This window comes from Maniola jurtina, chromosome 4 (assembly GCF_905333055.1).
Source record: "Maniola jurtina chromosome 4, ilManJurt1.1, whole genome shotgun sequence".
NCBI lineage: Eukaryota > Metazoa > Arthropoda > Insecta > Lepidoptera > Nymphalidae > Maniola > Maniola jurtina.
The window spans coordinates 2752193-2778545 of NC_060032.1; the positions used below are offsets into that span (position 1 = coordinate 2752193).

General features: G+C 38.5%; 2 protein-coding genes across 3 annotated transcripts; one reads left to right on the forward strand and one right to left on the reverse strand.

Annotated features, from left to right (window-relative positions):
• Nucleotides 1-32: 32 nt before the first annotated feature.
• Nucleotides 33-16545, forward strand: LOC123864368 (PAX3- and PAX7-binding protein 1). Of its 2 annotated transcripts, XM_045904753.1 has the most exons (16): nt 33-378; nt 987-1123; nt 1940-2215; nt 6451-6598; nt 7964-8068; nt 8903-9047; nt 9641-9830; nt 10395-10518; nt 10988-11176; nt 11610-11785; nt 11905-11969; nt 12699-12880; nt 13795-13975; nt 14393-14526; nt 14999-15173; nt 15525-16545. In XM_045904753.1, the coding sequence occupies exons 1-16, from the start codon at nt 216-218 to the stop codon at nt 15577-15579; spliced, it is 2445 nt and encodes an 814-aa protein (XP_045760709.1). In that variant the 5' UTR covers nt 33-215; the 3' UTR covers nt 15580-16545. The 2 variants fall into 2 exon arrangements, with proteins under 2 accessions (XP_045760709.1, XP_045760710.1); XM_045904754.1 differs by lacking the exons at nt 14393-14526; nt 14999-15173; nt 15525-16545 and adding an exon at nt 12930-13075 and having other exon boundaries at nt 12699-12858; nt 13795-13910.
• A 5757-nt stretch (nt 16546-22302) lies between these two features.
• On the reverse strand, nt 22303-25886 carry LOC123864371 (protein arginine N-methyltransferase 9-like). Its single transcript, XM_045904760.1, has one exon. The coding sequence runs from the start codon at nt 25764-25766 to the stop codon at nt 23577-23579; it is 2190 nt and encodes a 729-aa protein (XP_045760716.1). The 5' UTR covers nt 25767-25886; the 3' UTR covers nt 22303-23576.
• Between the last annotated feature and the right edge of the window lie 467 nt (nt 25887-26353).

The following is a 26353-nucleotide window of genomic DNA, read 5'->3' on the forward strand; positions in this document are numbered from 1 at the left end:
CTGTGCTAAAGCTTGCTTCTTTGTCTATGAAATTTGACGTTCGTTTCTTCATTTTCAATTTTTCATACATATATTTGCAAATCGTATTTTTAATTTTTGATGGTGTAACGTTTACATTATATGAATCTTAAAGTCACAATCTATAGCTAAAGTCTCTAAGAATTAAACACCGATAGTATATTTGTGGGGACAGACCGAAGATTTCAAAGTAAAACATGTCGTTGTTTCGTAGACCAAAAAAGATTCAGAGGCGTATGTTTTGTGCTGATGACGACGAAGACGGCGACCCTGAGCCGCCGCCGCCACCAGTTATAAGTAACAATAAGAAGGAAAACAAGCCAGTTAAAAGCACTACGCTTTTAAGCTTCGCTGACGAAGGTATGATGCAGTAGTCTGAAATCGTCAAGCAGACAAGTGTTCTTTATTATTTCGAAAATGTGATTGATTTCTATTTAAATAGATCCAAAGTAATTATTAGGTAGTTAGTATTTATCTTCAAAATCACTATAATAAGTACCTATGCATCCTTAATTGGTATAACCTCTAACCTCTGTGTTTTCATACAACAAATAAATAGAATTAGAAAGATTTTTTTATTAACATAAACTTTTAAAAGTAATTTCTAATCGTCAAATGCATCTACCACTGGTTCAGAATGTCCTTACCAAGAAGAACCGACAAGAAACTTAGTGATAGCTCTTTAAAAAAAATGATCTTTCAATTCACAATATTATGCTACTAAAATTATTTAATCTAGAGTAAGTAAATAAAAACATGTCTTTTCTAAAATTAAATTGAGGCAGTGTGAATCATATAAATCCTTTCTTAGTAGATGTTTATGTCATAATAGCTATCTGCAACTCAAATTTCATCCTGATCAGTCCAGTAGTTTTAACTGTGTATTGATAGATCAGTCAGTCAGTTAGTCAGATTTTCCTTTTATGTATACAGATGATTAGTTATTTAACTGTAGTTTTATATTGCAGAGGAAGAGACTGAGGTGTTCAAAGTGAAGAAGTCTTCACAGAGCAAGAGGTTGGCCAAGCGCAGGGACAAGGAGAAACGCAGGGTACCAGATGGTGATAATAATAAATATGACAATCATAATGATGATGTCGTTCTTGTAAGTCATATATTCTGTACATACTGTAGTTACTTACATCAGTTTGATTTCAATACAAAATGTGTTTTAAAATACTGCTATCCTAATATTACATAACACACTTGTATACTTATTTAACCTACTTAATTTTGAAACTTGCTGATACCTGCGACTTTGCCAGTGTGGGCTTAGGTTTTTGAAACCCTTTGGGATTTCTTCGATTTTTCAGGATGTAAAGTAGTCTATGCTCATTTCTTCTGAGCAAAAAAATTATATTGATCCATTGTTTAGTTGCAATGTGATTGAAGAACAAACAAACAAACACACTTTCACAGTTATAATATGGGTAGTGGTGTCTAGTAATCTCAATAAAATGTATTTTGCATTGTCATAAAAAGTATGCACTTTAGGTAGTTGATTTTATTTATTAGTCAACAGCTTCTATTTTAAGTTATGTAATAATAAAAAAATCACAAAATAATATAGTATTATGATAACATCAAGTGTTTGTAAAATAATAATAAAAGAGAATATAATTAATGTTCAAACTAACCACTAATATAAAGTGTATTGTTAAATACAATATATTTTAAATACAGTAGAAATCTGAATATCCAAACCCATCTGTGTTTAGGAGACTCGGTGCCCAAACATTGCATTTTTTTATTAATTTTAATATCTCTCACACAACTATAGAAATCTTTATTACAAAACAATAATTTTTTTTGTTCTGTAATATGTTGTCACAAATTCAGCCACAAGTATATTAAAACTTGATAATCAGGTTTTTACTGTTAACACCATCTCAATATTAATGCAAATAAAATGAATATTTAGGAACAACCAGCCGAGGACAAAGAAAAGGAAAACCCAAAACAAAAGAAGAAAGTTACACTGGAGGGGCTGATTTTATCCGGTCGGGCGGCGCTCGCGGCCGGCGCGGGGGACGTGTCGGACAGCGGGGGTGAAGAGGGCGCGGGGGAGGACGAGGAAGACAGTAGGGGGTTCCACCGATACCGCGCGGAGTCGGTCCGAGCGGCGCTGGCCGTGGCTCACTCGGGCCACATCCCCGATGCGGCTCTCATCCACGCGGCGCGCAAGACGCGACAGCAGGTATGAGAGGTGAGGGACTAGTGGACGGCTGGCACCGAAGATATTCATGTCCTTCGTTTGGTTTGCCTCGAAACTTGGATTTCACGTGCCCTTCATGTGGTTTGTCTTGGATCTTGGATTTATGGTGTCCTTCATTTGGTTTGATTTGAAACTTGGGCTTGTGGCATTTGAATTATTTTGGAACTTGGATTTATGGTGTCCTTCATTTGGTTTGATTTGAAACTTGGACTTGTGGCATTTGAATTATTTTGGAACTTGGATTTATGGTGTCCTTCATTTGGTTTGATTTGAAACTTGGGCTTGTGGCATTTGAATTATTTTGGAACTTGGATTTATAGTGTCCTTCATTTCGTTTAATTTGAAACTTGGACTTGTGGCATTTAATTTATTTTGGAACTTGGATTTATAGTGTCCTTTATTTGATTTGATTCTAAACTTGGATTTATGGTGTCCTTCGTCTGGCTTGCTTCTTGGATTCATGAAATCCTTTGTTTGGTTTGATTTGGAACTTGGATTCATGATGTCCTTTGCTTGATTTGATTCAAAACTTGTATTCATGATGATCTTTATTTGGTTTGCTTCAATATTATATAGAACAAAATATTGCTGATAGAGGCTGACTGTTACGCAATATACCTACTTGTATATAAATGTATCATTTGTATGTTTTTGATTTGTACAGTGATTATCCTGCAGAGTACATTACTGCTAATTCTGCAAAAAAAGTTGTCAAAAAGATTTAGAATTTTGTGAAAAAAATTGGAAATTTAATCCTGTTAATTGACTCACCATTTCAATCGAAAGATTTCAGTTAGAACTACTGCTTACATTCTGCTCTAAAAACGACTTCTTATCATAAGTACCTATTTAAACATACAATTTGTGTTTGGTACTGATTAACCACCATTGCTAGATTAATTGGACCCTTTGTTAAAGCCTCTTCGATTTTGACCTTATTATGCAATCAATAGAGATATTCTAAAAGCTAGACCCATCAAAGTTTATAGACAACTAAAAAGTATAAATCTAACAAAGCAATTTGTCTCCTCATTTCTAATTTGAATTATTAGCATATCAGCATTAGTTTTCCCCTTCACTTTTAATATAGGAAGGTACCTTCAAGTCAAGAGTGAATAGGCACGTTACAGGCAGGCGCATTCCATCTTAGGCTGCATCATCACATACTAGGAGGTCTAATTGCAGCCATGGGCTAGTCTACACGAAGGTTTTCGTACAATCGTGCAAAAATAATACTTTTTGATTAATTTTTTTGTGATGTAACCACAAAGGAGATCATTATTTTTGGGCCTTTTCTGAAAGTGCCGGCCAACGAAAAAAAATGGTACGGATCGTTAGAACTAGCCATTTGGAGTAATAGTTAATATGGCAGAAAAGTTGTAGGATTGCTCTGAACCAAGTTATACAAGGTCGAAGATTCGTCATTTTCATACATTTTATTGATTTCTAAAAGTGCTGGGAAACATAAAATAATGTTAGATATTGCTAGAACTAATGATTTGAAGCAATTGTCATTATGACCCGAAAGCTGTGGGGCCATTATATGTCGTGTTATACAAGTTATACAAAAAATTAGTATACTTTGTATAATTAATTGTAACCGATTCTATGATTTTGTTACTGTTCTGATTGTTTTATACGAATTTGAATACACGTACAATTATTTTGAGTCCCACGAAGTGCTGGATCAGCTGCAATGTGGACAAAATTCGTTTATACATACCTGGATTGTATGCGGCCTTGTAATACTAGGTGATCTCATCCAGCCATCTCCCAAACTTCTGCCACTGGGATATCTCCGGCGAGCTCTGTGATGAATGCACCATTTGGTTATAAGTACTGTTCACCATAGTAACTACGGGCTTGCTTCAGTCGATAGCTGCCCATAGCAACCTGCGTCGATTCATCTGTGAATCTAGGAAAGTCATTGAACGGAGGATGTCGGCTTCCATAGCCTGGAAATGAGCTCTTCTATTATAATTATTGTGTGTGATAACAAGTTCTGCTGATCTGTTTTGCGCATTGACCAGTTCATGGATTTTGTCAAGGAAATCACGTCTGTAGTACACGTTATTGTCTATCAGAACATGATAGCTGTTTAGCTATGTTACCGCGATCCTGAAATAATCGATCACGTTACTTAATGCCCGGTCACTCTGATCAATCCTGAGCAAACGAAAATCTCTTTTAAAGCAATTGTTCATCACTTCCACCATCCAGCGGCAAATGGTAACAAGCTTAGATTTATTGGTTTGGTCAGTAATTAGCTGGGTTTCATTTAAATGTTTTGTTTCTAGCATTTGTGTCACATAACCGCATGCCTCAAGAAAGAAAGGCTATCTATAAAGGGCATGTACAGACAGATACAGGCATGTACATATATCTTCAGAAAAGCACTAATTACTTTTTTCAGTGAAAATCATACCCTAACCACAAGTTCCGAAACCACTAAAAGCCTTTATATTTGTTGCGATGGAACAATAATCTACACGCTGCAGCAACTTATAATGCCTAGATTTTAAATGATACCTTAAATGATATAGAAGATTTTTACTGGATTTTTATCTTAGTCCATGGTTTTAGAGATACCATAAACAATCTTGAGGTAATCTTTCTTTCTTGAGGTGTGCGGTTATGTGGCACAAATGCTAGTAACAAAACATCAGTAAAAACCCAGCTAACTACTGACGAAGCCAATTAATCTAGACTTTTTACCATTTGCTGCTGGATAATGCAAATGATTAACGACCGCTTTGGAAGAGATTTTTGTTTACTCAGGGTTATTCAGGATTTGTAACCGGACATTAAGTAACATGATCGATTATTTCAGGATTTTGTCAGCATTGCTGAACGGCTATCATGTTCTGATAGACAACAACGTACATGCACGTGATTTTCTTGACGTAATCCATGAACGGCCAGTGAGCAAAACAGTACAGCAGAACTTGTTATCACACACAATAATTATAATAGAAGAGCTCATTTCCAGGCTATGGAAGCCGACATCCTCCGTTCAATGACTTTCCTAGATTCACAGATGAATCGACGCAGGTTGCTATGGGCAGCTATCGACTGAAGCAAGCCCGTAGTTACTATGGTGAACAGTACTTATAACCAAATGGTGCATTCATCACAGAGCTCGCCGGAGATATCCCAGTGGCAGAAGTTTGGGAGATGGCTGGATGAGATCACCTAGTATTACAAGGCCGCATACAATCCAGGTATGTATAAACGAATTTTGTCCACATTGCAGCTGATCCAGCACTTCGTGGGACTCAAAATAATTGTACGTGTATTCAAATTCGTATAAAACAATCAGAACAGTAACAAAATCATAGAATCGGTTACAATTAATTATACAAAGTATACTAATTTTTTGTATAACTTGTATAACACGACATATAATGGCCCCACAGCTTTCGGGTCATAATGACAATTGCTTCAAATCATTAGTTCTAGCAATATCTAACATTATTTTATGTTTCCCAGCACTTTTAGAAATCAATAAAATGTATGAAAATGACGAATCTTCGACCTTGTATAACTTGGTTCAGAGTAATCCTACAACTTTTCTGCCATATTAACTATTACTCCAAATGGCTAGTTCTAACGATCCGTACCATTTTTTTTCGTTGGCCGGCACTTTCAGAAAAGGCCCAAAAATGTATGGAGCTAGAATGATCTCCTTTACGGTTTCCGGATTTTTCACTTTACTTGTGCTATAAGACATTGTTACCTGCCAAATATGATTCATAGTCAACAGGATAGGCTTTGATTTATAGGGTTTGATGCTCTTAATGGGTCTTAACAGACGGACAGAGAAGAAAGTGATCCTATAAATGTTTCTTAAAAGTGTGCTATCTTACAAAGCTACATGTGGAACTCTGGGGCTCACTGCTCGCAGACAATTTAAATAAATAATGAATAAGTAAAACGATTATTTTCAATCATCTTCTTATATACGTACATAGGTAGTATTTATAGACCTACCTACCTGCCAAATTTCATGATTCTAGGTCAACGGGAAGTACCCTGTAGGTTTTCTTGACAGACACGACGGACGGATAGACGGACAGACAGACAGACAGAGAGACAACAAAGTGATCCTATAAGAGTTCCGTTTTCCCTTTGAGGTACGGAACCCTAAAAATCTAGCAATGTCAGATACCAAACACATGACACAGGGTCGATATTCCAGCAAACCCTTCGATTTGCAGGCTCGCGAGCTAGGCGACTTCGTGCCGATACACTCCGAGAACGCGCCGGGCTCGCGGCTGATCCGCGACGACGACGTGGACGACGATGACGACGAGGACGGCAGGATACAGGTTCGCGGCCTGGAGCTGCCGAGTGATAAGCCTAAACGTGAGTTTTATTGCATCAAATACTGTACTGCATCAGCTATGTGTTCGTATGCGCACATGACTTTTTAAGCTCGTTCACACAGACTGCGTAAGCGTAGACGTAGCGCGTACCATTGCGTTGTAATGTTGGAACTATATGAAACATGGCACACCACTTGCGTAAAGCGTGGACATATGCGTAACCCAGTGTGATAAGGGTTTACGTGTCACGTGTACGCGCTTGGTGTGAATCGGCCTTTATTCAAACGAGTCGCATCGCTGATGCGCAGGGTGAGGATGAAATAATTTCAACAAATGATTGAAATGTCCTCCCAAAGCATGCGCGATGGGCACAGGTCACAACGCGTAGAGCTTATCGAAAGATTTAATGTAAAAAAACTAGTGGCAAAATAAATTATTTAATTAGAGCGCGATTGCTATCACAACATTATCCAGTTCGCGATCTAAACACAGAAGGTGTTCAGTAAATTGTTCCTAGTCTTGGACGGTGACCCTATAAAAACCGGGAAAACACCCGTATTTATACAAATTCTATCAAGATGGCGTCCTTGCAACAGATCGCATGTTATCGATTTCATTAAATTACCTTCAATAAATAAATTAATAATCTTATAATGTTTCCAATATTTCAAATCAATTTTTTAAAATAACCTAACACGATTCAGTAGCGATACAATCGATTCAGCATCTACTATTTTTGTGTTTGTATCCGACCTGATGACCTCATCAACTGATGACATTAATCACCTCATTGGTTGACACTCACTATTCACTACAATGTAGTATTGTTACAACAAGAATATTATAAACTAGCTGATGCCCGCAGCTTCGCCCGCGTGGATTGGTCAGATCAGCTGCAGCATCAGGATTGAGGAGTTGGACTCCCAAATTTTTTATGAAACAATGTTGCAAAGTTCCTCTATCGATTAAAAAAGAAATGACGCAAATCGGTTCAGAAATCTCGGAGATTTCGGTGTACATAGGTAGAAAAACACAACTCCCTTTTTGAAAGTCGGTTAAAAAAGTAGCCTATGTTATTCCCTGGTCAATTCTCTACTTGTCTGTGAAAATCCTGTCAAAATCGGTTCAGCCGTTCCCAAGATTAGCCTTTTCAAACAGACAGACAAAAATTTTAAAAACGTGATTCAGTTATAGTATCGTTCAAATAACCATATGACCTTAATATGCGGTAGTTATTTCGAAATTACAGACAGACACTCCAATTTTATTTATTAGTATAGATTCAGCCAAGCACAACAATTGCAATTATAATTAATAATGATTGATGCAGTCTTTTCAGCTTGCAAATGCCTGCTGTTGAACATAGGCCTTCCGTAAATAATAAATATGATTTGTATTAACTTAGGTGGTACAGCAGCTGCAGCCTCTGACGAAGAAATAAACAGTGAAGCTGAAGAATGGGAAGAACAACAGATGCAGAAGGCCATGGCTTCTGTTCCAGATATAACAGGTAACAATTCTACATCATTCGTTATATTTATTTATTATTATTTATAGTATTTATTTATTTGCATTAAATCTCGTTTATTATGCACTAGCTGATGCCCGCAGCTTCGCCCGCGTGGATTGGTCAGATCCCTTGCAGCATCAGGATTGAGGAGTTGGACTCCAAATTTTTTATGAAACAATGTCCCAAAGTTCCTCTATCGATTAAAAAAAGAAATGATGCAAATGGGTTCAGAAATCTCGGAGATTTCGGTGTACATAGGTAGAAAAACACAACTCCCTTTTTGAAAGTCGGTTAAAAAAGTAGCCTATGTTACTCCCTGGTCAATTCTCTACTTGTCTGTGAAAATCCCGTCAAAATCGGTTCAGCCGTTCCCAAGATAAGCCTTTTCAAACAGACAGACACAAAAATTTTAAAAACGTGTGATTCAGTTATAGTATCGTTCAAATAACCATATGACCTTAATATGCGGTATTTATTTCGAAATTACAGACAGACACTCCAATTTTATTTATTAGTATAGAGTATAGATAAAAATAAATAAAAATCTGGTTTAGAATGTACAGGTAAAGCCCTTTCATATGATACCCCACTAATTATATATATCTTATGTTATATATTAATTATTTTTTCATGAACACATTTTAATTATTTTTTTGTGATGTAATCACAAATTCACGGTTTTCGGATTTTTCCCTTTACTTATATGTTACAAGACCTACCTGTCAAATTTCATGATTCTAGATCAACGGGAATTACCCTATAGGTTACCCTTGACAGACACGACAGACAGACAGACAACAAAGTGATCCCATAAGTATTCCGTTTTTCCTACAGGCAACGGTATTGAGCTGAACCCGTTCGCGGTGGCGCCTCCGCCGCCACAGCTGGGAGACACGCCCTCGCACCTGCGTTCGCTCAACGCGCCCGGACACCCGCCGCCCGCTACTGCGCAGGAACTCGTCGACGCACTGCAGCATAGGTACTTTTTCCCTCAAGCTCTGGCTTTATAGCCAGACCCCGTTTCCGCACGTCCCGTACCGTTCATACGTCCGGACGTAGATGGCTCCGTCTTGCCTGCACGTATACCCGCACAAGCCAGTGCGTGCGTGTGGACGGCAACCTAGTCTTGCTCGAACTACCGTGTTACCGTCCATACACAGCTTAGTTTAAAAATTAAAAAGCAATTTGCACAATGTGCATGTAAGACGGAGCGTGTAGCTGGAGCATTATCCGATTTAATTTAATGACAAATTGATCATATCTGAAAATCGTTCCAACCCACTCAAGTCATACTTATGTATTATAAATAAACTGATTCAAAAAGTAAAGTCTGAAGTAAGAATGTAAAAACGTTTGAAAACTTTTGTAAAAATTGTGATATCTTAGCTGAAAATATACTTTGATTCAATAGATTTTGTTTAACTGAGGCTTAGGTATTTATTGTGGAAAAACATCAAAAGCAAAGAAATCATTTTCTGTGCAAACTGTAACATCAGTAATTTTCAAGTGATAAAGGACAATTTTGCTTTCCCATTCTTAGTTCTGACGTATTAATACTTCTTACATTTTCAGGTTAATAGAGCTACAGACGGATCGGCAAGCGACTATGAACAAGCGGGAAACTTGCAAAGAACGCCTGTTGAATGCGGCTCGAACTAGGGAGTCTCGCAAAGCGCGCTGCGGTGAACTGGACGCGGCGTACCGACGCGCGCAGGCCGCTCGCGGGTACATTACCGATCTGGTCGAGTGTTTGGACGAGAAGGTTAGAATTTGATCTAAGGTTGAAATCTATAGAGCGCACTTTGGCTTAGACTGACGTTTCAGTTAAAACGAGACAGATTTATGCGAGCGGTATAACGTTGTCTCGTTTTAACAGTCTGAGCAAAGTCAAAGTGCGCTGTTTAGCCTCGATAGTTCAACGGTTGAAGACCGAACTGAATTTCGAAAGGTTGGTGGTTCGAACCCCAACCGTTGCACTATTGTCGTACCCACTCCTGGCACAAGCTTAACGCTTAATTGGAGGGGAAAGGGGAGTATTAGTCATGTAGTCATGTATAGAACCTCAGCCTAAGTCGCGATTCGCAATCGCTAAATCAAGTGTTGAGTCAGCTAAGATATGCGATCATCTCGCATTATTGATTATATAGCAAAAGTTTTGCGCTCGCTTCACTCACGTTAACTAACGGTGTAACTTTTTAATTTTTAATACATATCAAAAATACCGCGCCCGACGCTCTAACCTAGTGGTTACTCTAAGCTAGAGTATTGAAGTGTGCCTAAAACCACTCATAAAAATTATAAACATAACTCTGTAACGTTGCCACAGATGCAGGAGTTGGAAACGCTGGAGGCGCGAGCGCTGGCCATGCATCGTCGTCGCTGCGAGTTCCTCGTGGAGAGACGGCGAGCGGACGTGCGGGACCAGGCTCAAGATGTTCTGGCTTTAGCAGGTGCTAGTCTAGGCGCTGTCACGTGTATCCTAATATTATGCCCCCTAACTATGTTAAACACCTATAGGCGTATAGAAATATGGTCACTTGGTCCATGACCTAAGTAAGGTCTTAAAGTTTCCATGATTCTTCCGATGTTATGGCTGTGTGACTTAAATTCAAATTCAAAATGTTTTTATTCAATTAGATTTTTACAAGTTCTTTTGAATCGTCAAAACCGAACCACTGGTTCGTAAGCCTTTCCTACCGAAAAGAACCAGCAAGAAACTCGGCGGTTGCTCTTTTCAAAGATTTGATATACAATATTATGCCATGTATAAAAGCAATTGAAGTCCCACGCATTGCTGGAGCGAATTGCACCACGCTCTTTGGCTCATAGACATACTTTTGGTCCCGGTAAACCCAAAATCTACACTGATGAACTCACATGATTAGTTGCACTTAGTCTTTTTTTTTGTTTGTGGAACAGCTCGCGCTGGCGCGGCCAAGCCAGTGGACTCGGAGGAAAAGAGACAACGTGCGGCCGAGCGGGAGGGAAGGAGACGGGCGAGGAGGTTAAGGCGAGAGGCCGCGGGAACCGCTTCTGCTCATCGCGACGGTGACTCCAGTGATGATGAGCTGCCTCCCGCGCAGACTCACCACGCGCAGCAGGAGACAGGTAACGAAAAAGAGGAAAGAGGAGACGAAAAAAAAGATAGATGAGCAATGAGCATGGTCTAGCAAGAAAGTAAGGCAATACTTCATTACTTTATATCAAGGACAAGTCAGGTTGTGGAGTACTGGAGCTCAATGACACAATGTCATGATCGCAATCACTTCGGTCGACTCTCTCTCACTATTGACTTAATGCATTGCAACAAGAATAGCATTTTAGCCAATAACAACAATTGCAATTGTAATAATGATTGAAATAAAAATAGAAATTCTTTATTTGCATAATATGTGTACAATAGATGATAGTATATTATTACAAAAATTCAACACATCATCGCTTTCCATCAGGTGTGAGTAAACGCGTTCCTATGATAAATTTCAAAAAAAGTTTATCACGGACTTCCGCAACATTAACGCCTGCTTATATTTATCTACAGAAACGATCCGCGCGCTTTCCGATCGATTGTTCGCGGACGCTTTGACCGCGTGGCGCGACGTGCGCGGCGTGTGCGCACGCATGGCGCGCCTGCGACGCCGGCAGCCCACGCTGTACAACGACGCTTACGTTGCAGAGTGCTTACCCAAGCTACTGGCGCCCTATGTTAGACACCAGGTAACTATGTTGCAAAAAAGCCGCTGCCTTTTTTCGGTTGCTCGTGGGCGTATACTTTTTTAACTTGTTAGAGCATTTCAATAATTTCTAATTACATAAGTATTCGGTATCTCTTACAGTTAATATTATGGAATCCGCTGGCGGACGAAGACAACGAAGATTATGAGAAAATGGACTGGTACAAGTGAGCATTGTTTTCATACACCTAATTCTCAATTTAAAAAATGTCTCCTTGTTGACTTTTGTGAAAAATGTATACATATCGGTGCTATTTCAAGATTTCGTAGAGTTGCTGATTATAAAAATGACATCCATTTTCAAATTCAAAATGGCGGATTCAATTTTTAGTCTGAACAGACTTAGTCATTTTGTCATCGTTTTGCATTTTTCATTGCATTAGGTCCTAAGTACCTGCAAACCCACCGCACCGTCTTCCATACGTAAATTAGTTCCACTAATTTACCGCAATATGGCGGAAAACTAGTGGTACCTAAAAATAAAATGGTTCATTAATTTTTGGGATTTCTCAGGGAGCTGATTATTTTTTTATCTTTAGAAGTTTTTCCTGTATAATACCAGATACACGAATTTTGAAAATCTTTCTAACATACTTTTTGCTTTGGTTTGGTGATATATCGAAACTAAGTACAGCAGTAGCCGGCAGGAAATATTGTACATCAACCTTTAGAAAGGCATTTCAGCTTCGTAGAGCGTTGTCTCTGTCACTCATACCTATGTTATGTGACGTTTTGTAGAGACAACTCTTTACGAAACCGTTCTCTTTCTTAATGTTGTTTAACCGACTTCCAAAAAAGGAGGAGGTTCTCAATTCGTCGGGATCTTTTTTTTTTTTTTTGTATTTCCTGCCGGCTACTGTATTTAGTTTTATAACTGATTTTTTAACTACCCCCAGATGCCTGATGATGTACGGCGTCAGATCAGAGAAGATAGCCTCAGACTCGGATGACTCTTCTTCCTCGGACTCTGAAGAGTCCCGCGGGCCTCCGAGAGTGACGGAGGAGTCGGTGCGGGAGGACCCTGACCTCATGCTGGTGCCGACGATTATTGATAAGGTTGTGTTGCCGAAAGTTACTGGTGAGTCTGAGTCAAAGGCACTTCATCTAATTAAGCCCTGGGTTCCTAGTGTGTGGTGAGCGCCGGATTTGGACATGTCTTCTTCTTCGGATTCAGTGCGTACTTGAAGAAGTCTTATGGGTTTCTGGATGTAATGGAGGACTCTGAAGAAATACTACAACCAAAACTTGTGCAGCCGAAAATTATAATAATATGGTGAGTACGCATCAAGAGCATTTTGTCCAGTTAAACTCAGGATTCCTTATGTACAATGGATAACAAATTTGGAACTCTAGGTACAGTAAAGAAACCCACGATGGAACAAGATGGATTAATAAGCAGATATCAGAATATATGCACTATCAAAATGCCAAAATGCACGTAAAACGGTCAAAATATCCACTATCAAAATACTATTTATTATTAGAATACGCTTATTTTCACAGTATATTATATTATGCTATGTTAGTGATCATTTTTAATTCTAAGTATACAGTATCAAAATTTTGGGTCGATATTTATCGCGAGGTGTTTACTAGAACGGCATATTATCAGCCAATAGTTTCAGAAAATATAGTGTTTCGAAATCCGATATCAAATATCGACATATAGTTTCGATATGATATTCAGAAAAAGCGATATTACCCACTTCAAGTTTTAATATTAAATGTTTAGCTCGCTTCGTCACGAAAAAAATGTCTCCGTGCCCTCGGCGAGCACGTTAAGCCATCGATCACTTTTGTTCTTCTTCTTCTTCTTTTTGATTTGGCTGCTATGCAGGGCCCTGCAGATCCTGTATCACGTTGGCCGTTGCCGATATAGATCAGCGACAATAGTGCCACAGTTTTACAGTTCTCCTCCAATACTTATCACTTTTGTTACCAGTTTAATAATTAATTTGGGAGTAACTGTTGGAAATGTTCTCGATTGTTCAGAAATCGTGGAGCACGCGTGGGACCCGATGAGCGTGCGCGCGTGCGTGCGCCTGCGCCAGCTGCTGGTGCGCGCGTGTGAGCTGCCCGTCCACTCCGCGCTCGCGCGCCTCGCGACCGTCGCCCGCGCCAGGCTCGCGCAGGCTCTCAACGCGGACGTGTTCCTACCCGCCTTACCTCCCCAGTGAGTATTAACCGACTTCGAAAATGGAGGTGGTTCTCAATTCGGCCTTTTTTTTTAAATGTATGCCCAGTATAATATTGTAGTCTTTGAATGTATGTACACTGATTGTTTTTTCGAGGTTCGGAAGGAGGAGTCGGTGCTAAGGTGCCAGTCACAAACAATGTAAAGAGTAGACGATTTGTGCGTCTAATTGGCACCGGCTCCAAATAATGTTACTATAGAACTACATTAACCCTTTAATACATAATATATTCTGTAATAAATTAAATTATTTTTTTACTTTTTAATGTTTGTGGTTATTGAAGCTCGTTTTTATTTTTTGTTAGATTTTTTTTATTCTGGTAAAGCTTTATTATCCTTACTCTGTGCCTAATTGATTGTTTTATTTTTTCTTCATACCTATGTATTGGCTCGCAGGCTGCAGGAGGGTCCGGGCGGCGCGTTCTGGCGGCGCTGCCTCGGCAGCGGCGTGCGGCTGTTGCGCGCCGCGCTCGCGCTGTCGGCGCCGCCGCCTGCGCTGAACGCCAACTCGCTGGTTCTTTCACTCATTGGTCAGTACCATAGCATACTTACTTTATGTTGGTGTCGCGAATGTTTCATCAGCCTGTGGACGTCCACTCTTGGACATAGGCCTTCCCTAAAGAGCGCTACCACACCCGCCTTCCTCATCCGTCACTGGTTAATAGCATAAATGCTATCATGCATTTTTTTTTATTATTTCTTTAAAAGAATATTAGCCATGTTAAATGACTAATATTCCCATTTCCTCTCCAACTAAGTGTTAGGCTTGTGCTAGGAGTAGGTACGACAATAGTGCAACGGGCGGGTTTGAACCGTCGACCTTTCGGTTTTCAGTCCACTCCTTTACCGGTCGAGCATTGAGGCTCTAAATTTATTATATCCATTATAAGGCGTGGTAGGCATAAACCCACTATTGATCATTCACATACATCTATTATGTATATAACATTTTTATTTAAATGCACCATACCACGCATTCCACCTTTGATGTATTGTGTACAGAGACCCTCTGCTGTGCGGCGGGCGCGGCCCCCGGGCCTCAGATCGCAGGCGCCGCGTCCGCGCTGGCAGACACGTTGCCTCGCACCGGGGAGCTGCGCGCGAAGGCGCTGCGCAGGCTGGCAGCCCTGGCGAAGCTCGCGCTCACGAGGTTGCAGAGTGACAACCCTTTGCATTTGTAAGTCTGTAGGCTATACAAATCACAGACATTCCACTAGTTCTGTTGATCTGTTGACAGAACTACTGGGATTTCTTTCTCTTTTTAACCAATCTGACATGACCTTTCAAATTTATCGATAAGGGGGAAGAGGGTCCTTAGTGGGTGCTCTTCGACCCTTTCGAACGATATGGGTTTAATAAACAAAACTGCCATACCCCTTTAAGGTTAGACCGTTTCCATCTTGACTTGACTAGACTGCACCATCACTTACCACCAGGTGAGATTGCAGTCAAGGGCTAACTTGTATCTGAATAACAAAAATAGTTAATACATTTTTAGAAAACACCTGATTATGGTTATGTTTTACAGAAAAGCCCTGGAGCAGGCGAGGAGCGTATTGGCAGAAGCGAAGGCCGTGGAATGACGTCACGATAATGCAGCTGATCGGTTTAGTTAACAGAATAGCTATAGAAGTGGCCAAGGAGTATGATGTCTAGTGAAACATCAGTGTGCTGTTGAAAGAACAGACGTATTTGCATAGAACTTTAATTTGCGTTGCGTTTCGAATTATCTAAATATATAAAACGAAAAGCTGATTGACTGATCTATCAACACAGCTCAATAAAAGGCATGCAGATGTGACATAGACATCCGCTAAGGATTTTTCAAAATTCAATCCCCAAGGTAAAATAGGGGCTTGTGCACGCAGACGAAGTCGCGGGCATAAACTAATTTTTGTTGCAAGTTTATAAAAGTTGATGTCGCTGTTGTCTAAATCTTAAAGACGGCAGATGCCATTTCTATTATTTTATTTAAAATTCATTGGTTCATGTGCCACAGGGCATATTAAGAACCAATAAATTTTAAATCCTAAAAGCGGCAGATACCATTTCTATTATTTTATTTAAAATTTATTGGTTCATGTGCCACACGGCTCATGAACCAATGAATTTTAAATCTTAAAGGCGGCAGATACCATTTCTATTATTTTATTTAAATTCATTGGTTTATTGTTATTAAATAAGTTAGATCATCATAATAAGTTGTCTTTTCAATGTAAGTTTGTGTATGAACAAAGTTTTTCGATATATTATATTAAGTTGATTGTAAAGGTTATGTATACACGCATAGCGAATTTTGTATTAGACACATATCTTTACCAGCAAAAAAGTTTATAATTACTAACATTTAACCGTTTTAAATGTATTTATTTCAGCGATAAACCTAAAGCCACATTCACAATGCTAGTTAATTCAATCGGAAGATATTTTGATATCTAATGTAGAATAGAATTCAACAAAAAAATTGAATTTTACAGCTATAATATGTAATAGTGTTAAAATATATACCAGAACAGATGCAAAACTGAAATAAATTATATGGAACAATACTTACTGTTTTTATTTTAATTTTATTAGTGAAACTACCTTCAGTTACATCTTATTAATATTTTTAGTAGTAGATAAGGTAAGACACAAGGACAACCATACTTTGTGACGTGATCACCCAATTTTTAACCCCCGACCCAAAAAGGAGGGTGTTATAAGTTTGACGTGTGTATCTGTCTGTGGCATCGTAGGTCCTAAACTAATCAACCGATTTTAATTTAGTTTTTTTTTGTTTGTAAGGTGGCTTGATCGAGTGTTCTTAGCTATAATCCAAGAAAATCAATTCAGCCGTTAAGTTACTCGTATCAGCTCTTTTCTAGTTGTAACTGTAACTTTCACTTGTCGGAGGTGTTATAAATTTTTAATTTGCACTTGTTATTATTTAATATAGTATGAAAACCGCTCATATTATGTGATTAATTACGAGTTACGACTCTCGGCAATCACACTTCACACTAATACTAAAAAGGCGAAAGTTTGTATGTGTGTGTGTGTATGTGTTACTCCTTCACGCCAAAAATTACTGGACGGATTTGGCTGGGAATGAAGATAAATAATATCTTGGATTAGCACATAGACTACTTTTTATCCCGGAAAATCAAAGAGTTCCCACGGGATTTCGAAAAACCTAAATCCACGCGGGTGAAGTCGCGGTCATCGGCTAGTGAGAAATACGACTGACGCATTGGGGTCACCAAAACCTCAGCTAGTACATCTAGCCAGTGTGCCTAGTGGGAGATTTTTAACCTATTCGATCGCGTAAAAGTTAACTGCGTTTTGTATGGAATTGAAACAGCGCCATCTAGTGAGAAGAAGATGGCGCTGTTTCAATTCCATACAAAACGGATCGAATAGGTTAAAAATCTCCCACTAGGCACACAGGTAGAGCTGCATCAGTGAACTAGAGTGAAGGAACTCTCAATTGTATTTGAATCGGCGATAGTTGTATTGAGCCAAGGTGACGAGAAATCATAGAAAAACAGGGCTGCCAGTGACGTCGAAGCCTCGACGTTTTGTTAAGAGTTCCCTGGCTTGATTATAAATGACTAGATACGTAACTACCTATTCTATATTATTTCTAAGTATTCACCTAAAGGCAAAATGGCGAGTGAGATCAACAGTACGAACTGCAGAGTGCATACCTATAACTTTGTGGCAAAAACCATTCGGGCGGCAGTACGGTCAATTTGCCCCAAAGGAAAAAATAAACGAAAGAGATTTTTCACTTTATTAGAACATCAGACAAATAACTACTTACAACAGATCGTGTATACAGTATATTAAATAGCCAAAATATCCATTTATGATATAATTTCAACATTTAAGACCACAATAATATATTTACATTTATTTCCTACAACAATGATATTACAATAGAAAGAAGTAGATACGTTACTTATATCAAATTCGATGTTTAGAAATGGCACGCTGCGTCAACGCCGAAAGACAAAGACACACAAACGCATAGATAGTATTTTGACGTCACATAACAAAGAGTACAGGACGGTGAACTAATAACCTCAGCTTAGTAAGTTGCGCACGAAAATGAGACGGTTATATTTTGCACTACCTCGTCCTGCGTAGAAGAGTGGGAGAAGGACAGATATATGCCTAATAATGCGAGCGTAAAAGAGACGGGAGGTGACAGTAAACTAGAAACTCCAAAGAATAAAAAAACAGTGCAGTCATTTCGGCTAATGCCGATTTATGCCTACACTGTAGTTGTATCTATACTTATTTTCTATACTAATAAATAAAATTGGAGTGTCTGTCTGTAATTTCGAAATAACTACCGCATATTAAGGTCATATGGTTATTTGAACGATACCATAACTGAATCACACGTTTTTAAAATTTTTGTCTGTCTGTCTGTTTAAAAAAGCTAATTTTCGGAACGGCTGAACCGATTTTGACGGGATTTTCACAGACAAGTAGAGAATTGACCAGGCAGTAACATAGGCTACTTTTTTAACCGACTTTCAAAAAGGGAGTTGTGTTTTTCTACCTATGTACACCGAAATCTCAGAGGTTTCTGAACCGATTTGCGTCATTTCTTTTTTAATCGATAGAGGAACTTTGCGACATTGTTTCATAAAAAATTTGGATTCCAACTCTTCAATCCTGATGCTGCAGGGGATCTGAACAATCCACGCGGGCGAAGCTGCGGGCATCAGCTATCTATACTAATAAATAAAATTGGAGTGTCTGTTTGTAATTTCGTAATAACTACCGCATATTAAGGTCATATGGTTATTTGAACGATACTATAACCGAATCACACGTTTTAAAATTTTTGTCTGTCTGTCTGTCTGTCTGTCTGTCTGTCTGTTTGAAAAGGCTAATCTTGGGAACGGCTGAACCGATTTTGACGGGATTTTCACAGACAAGTAGAGAATTGACCAGGGAGTAACATAGGCTACTTTTTTAACCGACTTTCAAAAAGGGAGTTGTGTTTTTCTACCTATGTACACCGAAATCTCCGAGATTTCTGAAACGATTTGCGTCATTTCTTTTTTAATCGATAGAGGAACTTTGCGACATTGTTTCATAAAAAATTTGGAGTCCAACTCCTCAATCCTGATGCTGCAGGGGATCTGACTAATCCACGCGGGCGAAGCTACGGGCATCAGCTAGTTAATAAATAAAATTGGAGTGTCTGTCTGTAATTTCGAAATAACTACTTCATATTAAGCTCATATGGTTATTTAAACGATACCATAACTGAATCACACGTTTTTAAAATTTTTGTCTGTCTGTCTGTTTGAAAAGGACCAGCAGTGGACCGTAAAAAGATGTTAAACCATAGTTAATTTATCCTTCCCTAAAACAGGAAATACGCACTCTATTTGAATTGTCAATACTCAGAAGAGACCTATCTGTTTATTTTATATTCTTTGATCGGAAACTTTAAAATACGTACAATGATAACTTGATACCTGAGCAGAAGACAGCCGCGTACTTATGGCATGTGACATAAGGTCGAAATTGCAATGAGTTATATTCTACACAAACGCGCAGTTTGTAATTGTTAAATAAGTGAAAAATACGTAATAATTATAAGAAAATGTTTTACTTACGAATGAAATGTGATTCCTTCACTTTTGGACACCTTGCTTGTGTAGTTTGTGCAGAATCTCATCACACACGAAGGCATTTCCAGTTGTTTTGGGAGACAAAAACAAAATACACATCACTTTCAAAGACGTTGTGACTGCGCGACGACAGGGCGGTGACTGAGCTCAGGTTTGCTAAGTAGCCTAGTTTTAACGTGCCACTTGCAGTCCGCGTATAACTTATCTACTTCTTTTTATTATAACATCATCGTCCTACAAGGATTACAAGTAATTTGAACTAGACACAGATGTATGTACCTACTTATTCAAAATAACAAACGACAAATTTCTGAATCTTTAAAGACAAGAAAAAAGGAGATAGTAGTTATGTAGTAACTACCTTGTTCTAGATTCTGCCCGCGATTTCGTCTGCGTGGATTTAGGAATTTTAAAAATTCCATAGGACTTCTAATTCTTCGGATAAAAAGTAGCCATGTCGATCGATGACTGGGATGCAAACTAACTCCATAACCTTTTATCAAAATCGGTTAAACGGATGTGTCGTGAAAATTGAAAATGGTATTGGAAACATACAGACAAACAACTTCACACTTTCACATCTATAATATTAGTACATAATATATGAATTTAATACTGATATACTTAATATATAAAATTGTTTAAAAATTTAATACTACAGTATAAAATACTAGATTCTTTAATAAAACCAAAACAGGTATATATTTACCATATCGTCGTCTTAGAGTGAAAACCTCGGGAATGCATTTTTGCTCAAATTTATTTTATTGCGTTTCTAGGAAGAAAACCTCGCAACGCAAATCCTGATCTGACTAATTTGTTCATTCGATACTCGTAACACCATCTATGACATTAAATGAGAAACTCGTAAATACTCGCTTCTAATTTTACAGCACGCAGTTTTTTCTTCCTCCTGAAAAGTTACTTCTTTTACACTTACGAGGTTTTCACTCTAAGCCGTCGATATATGGTCATTAATTTTTTTTAAAAAACTGAACAACAAACTGTTGTACCTATCGCCATATTTCACCTTCCTCTTGAAAGCTTCGCACGGGTGTTAGGGTTGTAATTTTATCATGAAACAAAATAATATTAAACTTTAAGAACATCTTGAATCACTATCTATTGGTGAAAACCGCATTAAAATCCGTTGCGTAGTTTTAAAGATTACGTCTAAGGGCCGGCGCACATATGGCGGAGCGCAGCGCAGAGCATGCCCGCGAAGTTTTCTAATCGCGTGAATTTGTACCAGATAATGCGCGAGCTCGCGCGGGACTGCGTGCCGATGCGCGAGTATCCGCACGGATGCGCAATTGATTTTAGATATTATTTCAATGAGGATAGTGTCGATCGACTGTGAAAAATGCTCTGCGCTGCGCTTCGCCATATGTGCCCCGGCCCTAAGGGTGCACAGGCAGCGGGAAGCGACCTAGTTTTATATTAAGTAGAGACAACTAAATTTTTTAATTATATGTAAATCTATGAACAAAGACAATAGAGATTACAAAATTCGTAACATCTTATTTAATGTCCCACAGCTGGGCATCAGATTCTTTGCCCACAGGAATGAAGCATACCCACCACCCTTCTCCACACCCGTGTGGTTGGTTTGGTTAACATACATTTAATTACTTAAGAGATCAATATATGTGGCATCCTTTGTACATACTATATAAACTGTAATAACCCACTTTTCTCACAGCCACAACCATTTTAAAAATATAGACTTTCACATACATTTCTAGTCTAAAATATACAAGGAGCTGACGAACAAAACGGTGTATATAGTTACACTTCTGACCTGTCTTCGGAGTTAAGTGATTACAATAAGCTACTGCTGTTCCTGGCGGCATTGACGGTAATCAATTAGTTTATCGATTGACACATATTTAACATTGGCGGCCGAAACGAGGTTTTTTCAAAATAGCTGACTTGTAAATCATTCATCCATCGTAGGTATGCTAACTAGGTTCAATGCCCTTTCATTTAATTACACCGTTTTGTCCGCCAGCTCCTCATATTAATTCTTTGCCTATTTACAAGGTCAAACAGTCTAACTGATTACATTACTGTTTAACCACTGGGTCTAGAAACTAAAGATCGTTAAAACTTACAAGTACCTACGTCATCATAAAAGTCACCCACAGTATTAAAAGTAATAATTTCAATTTTCATTCTTATCAAAACAGTTCAATCAATCGCCTAAGTTTTCTAAAGCGCAATGCACACCAGATTAAGTGGAGCGTCTTTTTGATAACAACCTAAATTCAACTTTATTTACTTTACGATATGGTTGAAATGGGATAATGAAAACGAAACACGGAAGAGAGGAAAGGGTGTGGGTCAGTTGTGCACACCGCGTTTTAAATCGCTTTGCTACTTTAGATTGGGTTTGAGTTTTCAAAAATAGTATTGTGGCACACTCCTCTCCACTCTGGTGTGCGTTGCTCTCAGAAAATCACTTTGAGAGTCACCTGAGTTAATATTGGCCCAAAAATCACTCGTTTATATCCGGCTTGAAGGACCATTTTAATCTTTCACGGGTTTGTTCGAATCGTTGATAGAATTCGATCATCCAAACACAATAACGTCAGAGTAAAATGGATCTAAGGGTTTTTAATTTATACCTACTCAAAAATTCAATACGGTACCAATTTTACTTTAGCAAAGTTTCCACTTGGGAGTGCTGGCTGCTTGATGGACGAACTTGAGCTTTAAACTTAAGTGATTAAGAACCATTTCACTTTGACAGGGAAGTGTTTTGGCACTCAAACTCCATCAACTTTGGGTTTTACATTTATCTGGATTGATAGTGATTTTTTTGCTAAAAACATGTATAAATGCGTAAGTTTTGAGAAAATGTACGGTTTACCGTTAGATTAAGTACTAAGATTGTACTTTTAACATGATAATTGAGTTGACACATAAAGCAAATATGCCGAGTGTGCTCTCAAAATATATGCACTATAAGTAAATTCTATCCCTGTATTTACAATCGCATGGCACACATATTATGAGATTGATATTTTATTCTTACATGTAAGAAGACACTAAACTAACTAAACAGACAGACAGACAGACAACAAAGTGATCCTATACGGGTTCCGTTTTTCGTTTTGAGGTACGGAACCCTAAAAATTATAGGTCTACCTTCCGCTTCACTGAGACCACTCCTGGCTTAAGATGTAGGTTACAAGGGAGATTGACAGCGATGTTGAATTCCTTGATAGTTACGTTGTCACCCTCCCACAACTTACTCTACCTCACAAGCCATCTCAGTGAAATGGGGTATACTTATATTAATATTTATACACAAATATATAACTGTAAATGCAATACAGTAAAACCTATGATTTACCAAATCTTCCTGGTAAAAGTCCAAACTAGTCAGAGTTGCTCATTAATTTCCAACTTTTGCCAGCTTGATAAACCCTAGATTTAATATCAGAGATTCAAAAGTCTAAATAATATTGTTGTGCTAGTGTTCATAAATGGAGTGTTCTCTACTACATATTTATATTACAAAAATCTTCTCTATCTAAATCTAACAAAGGATAGGAAAAGTCTCTCAAGAAAGGAATCCGAAAAACGACAAGCAATTGCCACGTTGTTTTCTCCACTGAGTCGACATTGGCGGAATTATTGCGGAACACAAAGCCACAGTACAAAGAGCCATAGAGAAGAAAAGGAGAAGGTTGAAAAGTAATAATAACTTTTTTCCAAAAAAAAATAAGGACCACACTCCTTTTAGATCTGAGTCTAGAGGTCTAAATACTGTATGATCAAATTAGTATTAGTACTTCCATTGTACAAAAATGGGAAGTTTAAAAAATTCTGTTGTCATATTATGACAAAACTTCTCCTACTTATCAGTGGGATACTTTTGTCCCCACAATTGCCATCTCAGTATATTTTCAGAATAATGCTGGCTTTACAGATCTTTATGTAGTTTCAAGATCCATCATCAATTTGTAAGAGCCATCAGAGTCTACACAACACAATATATTTGCAATACTGCCCTTGGTCATGGGTATAATTGGATTTGCCAGAAACGCTGTACCTTCAATGAAACTGTAGGGTCTATTTGTCGAAATTTCTTCCAAACTCTCCATCAACTCAATGTTGTACCAGCACAGTATAGCATTCGCATCACCATCATTCTTTATCGTCACATTGACAACATCAGAGGACAAATGGTTACAATTCCCCAGAACGATCGGGTCTGACATTGGCGTGTATTCTAAATTAGTAAAGTCCAGACAAAAGTTCTGCGATACTTGATACTTGTTAATGTGTGTAGAAATTTTGTAGCCCACATTCTCATCATATACCCTGTTGTTTATATCTAACCAATTGCTGCTAACTATTTGTGCTATCAGTGATACAGTCGATGGCATGAAAAGTCCCCCTTGTACGAGATGGGTGTTTCTTAAATATTCAGCTATTTCTTTGTATCGTACATCTATATCCCCACACAGCTCAAAAATGTTACAGAATATTGCATGATATTTCTCCTCTCCAAAGTGCTCTTGGGTCCATTCATCCCCCAATAAGACAGTCATTCGGGACAGGTCTATATCATTAGTGTGGAAAACAGCTTCCAGGAATTGTCTGTCATGTTCAGTTTTAGCGTAGCAAATTAAGGAGTGAATGCCTCGTTTCAGCATGAACAATCCGAACAGAGGGAATGGAGATAAATCAACAACTTTGATATCAGAGATCTCGGTCATCTGCCCGAGGTACACGTAAGCCATTCCAATGCAACTTTTGATCATCCTTATATAGTCAGTATCGTTCAGAAATCTAAGAGTTTCTGGTGAGATTCTCATTGTGTTAATACCATGATCCGATTGCTTAGTTATTTTACCGGAATTCATTAAAAAATCGACACTGAAAGTTTCATGTTCTATGAGGTTCCTAGGCAGGAAATCAAAGAATACAGCTTGTTGCCATGCATTTGCTCTATTTTTAATTCTTGGATCTGTTGTGATAGTTATTTTGGGAGTCAGGTACAAATTAAACCAACCTATGAGAGCATTTATCTGTCCACTCTCCAATGCTTTCAACTCAACGGAATATGGCTCAGCACGGTTGAGTTTGTCCTGAATATCATTCAGATTTGTGAAATCAACACTAACAACTTTGGCAGCCTCCGTCATGTACTTGATATCCTGGTACAGATGCACGTCTTCACAATCGTAAGTTTCATCGCATGATAAAATGTGAATATTATATTCTTGCATGTTGAGAAGTGATTTAGGATTTGGCTGCAACTGGTATTTAGCACTGAGCATATCAGAATGAGCTCCTAGTACAAAAAACTCTGCACTGTGCGGGATGACTTGTGCAGAACTAGTTAACAAGTTTAGCCAAGCATGAGACAGGGATTGCAAGATATGCTCACCAAACAAACCAGCATCAAATAGCTCAGTCACTAAGAGGGAACGTTTTCCTCCCACATCCAAGTGGTTCATGGAAGTAGACATTTTATTCACAACAGCTATGGACATCAGTAGCCTGTTGTCCTCTAGAACACAGTCGGTGAGAGTGGTCATCACTTCTGAGCCGTCACAGGCTGTGATGTGCAGTGGTTTACACTCTGTAGCAAACATAGCTAGCAAGCCAGTCCCTGTGCCGAGGTCCAAGACAGTAGATTTACTGGGCTTGACAGTTTCATGAATAGCGGCCCGATAGCCTTCATTGCGAGTCTTATCGTTGAGCATACGGAAGTGCCACCGCTCCACCATCAAATTTTTCATTGAATTTAAATTTTTCTCCGCCCTCACGTACCCGGCGTCGATTTCGAGCGCTTTTTGGAACTGATTCCAGGCTTCTGCGTAGTAACCGAACTTGTAAAGGTATTTACCGATTTCATTCATCAAATACACGTTGTCTGGGAACACGTTGATAGCTCTGCCAAAATTGGAAAATATGTCTTCGATCTTGTTAGCAGCCGCCAACACTTCATTTAGCTTCATAATATTGGACCTGAATTCCGGTTCAAAGAGTGGTCTAAGCTGTGGATTTTTTTCAAAAGCCATCAAATACAAATCCACAGCCTTTGCAAAACAGCCATTGGAAGAGAGTTGTCTGGCGTAAGCTATGTATTCTCTCGCCAGCGCCGACATCATTAATATGGATTATGGAAAACACAAAAATATTTAACGATTCACTACAATTTATTGCCGGGTATTCTTTTATTATTATTTTCAAAATTTTGGTCTCAGACTTTTGACAAGACAAGTACTGTCAAGAACGCAAATGTCAACTAAACACAGAGTAAAACAGCAAGACGACGACAAAATGCAAATAGGGATGCCCGACTCGATGGACTATTCGGTACCGATTTTTAGTCGATTACAGTAATGTATAGTCTAATACATAATGTATATTAATGGTATAGTGATTCAATGAAGATGCTGACGCAAAGCTGAGCGCAGAGGGCGCTAGAAGCGCGATGGCCGCTGTCATTTTGTAATTGCTTTGTTTACATCAGTTTGCAAATCGATTTTTTGCTGTTTTTTGTGGTTAAAACCTATCGATCAACGCAATACTTGATATGTATTCTACCTGGAAGCTCAAAGAATTGAAAGACGAATTAAAAAAACGAGGAGGGAGGATAACTGGAAAGAAATCGGAACTTGTAGAAAGGTAGTCCTAATATATATTATTAATTTTTTTTAGTGGTCTTTTATATAATTAGCACCTTTTTTTTGGA

What these genes read in the sequence shown, in the direction of transcription:
- LOC123864368 (XM_045904753.1), top strand. Translation starts at nt 216, where the DNA reads ATGTCGTTGTTTCGTAGACCAAAAAAGATTCAGAGGCGTATGTTTTGT. An exon ending in CCACGCGCAGCAGGAGACAG is followed by an intron (nt 11,177 to 11,609) that starts GTAACGAAAAAG and finishes ATTTATCTACAG; the next exon opens with AAACGATCCGCGCGCTTTCC. An exon ending in AGTGACAACCCTTTGCATTT is followed by an intron (nt 15,174 to 15,524) that starts GTAAGTCTGTAG and finishes TATGTTTTACAG; the next exon opens with AAAAGCCCTGGAGCAGGCGA.
- LOC123864371 (XM_045904760.1), bottom strand. Translation starts at nt 25,766, where the DNA reads ATGATGTCGGCGCTGGCGAGAGAATACATAGCTTACGCCAGACAACTC.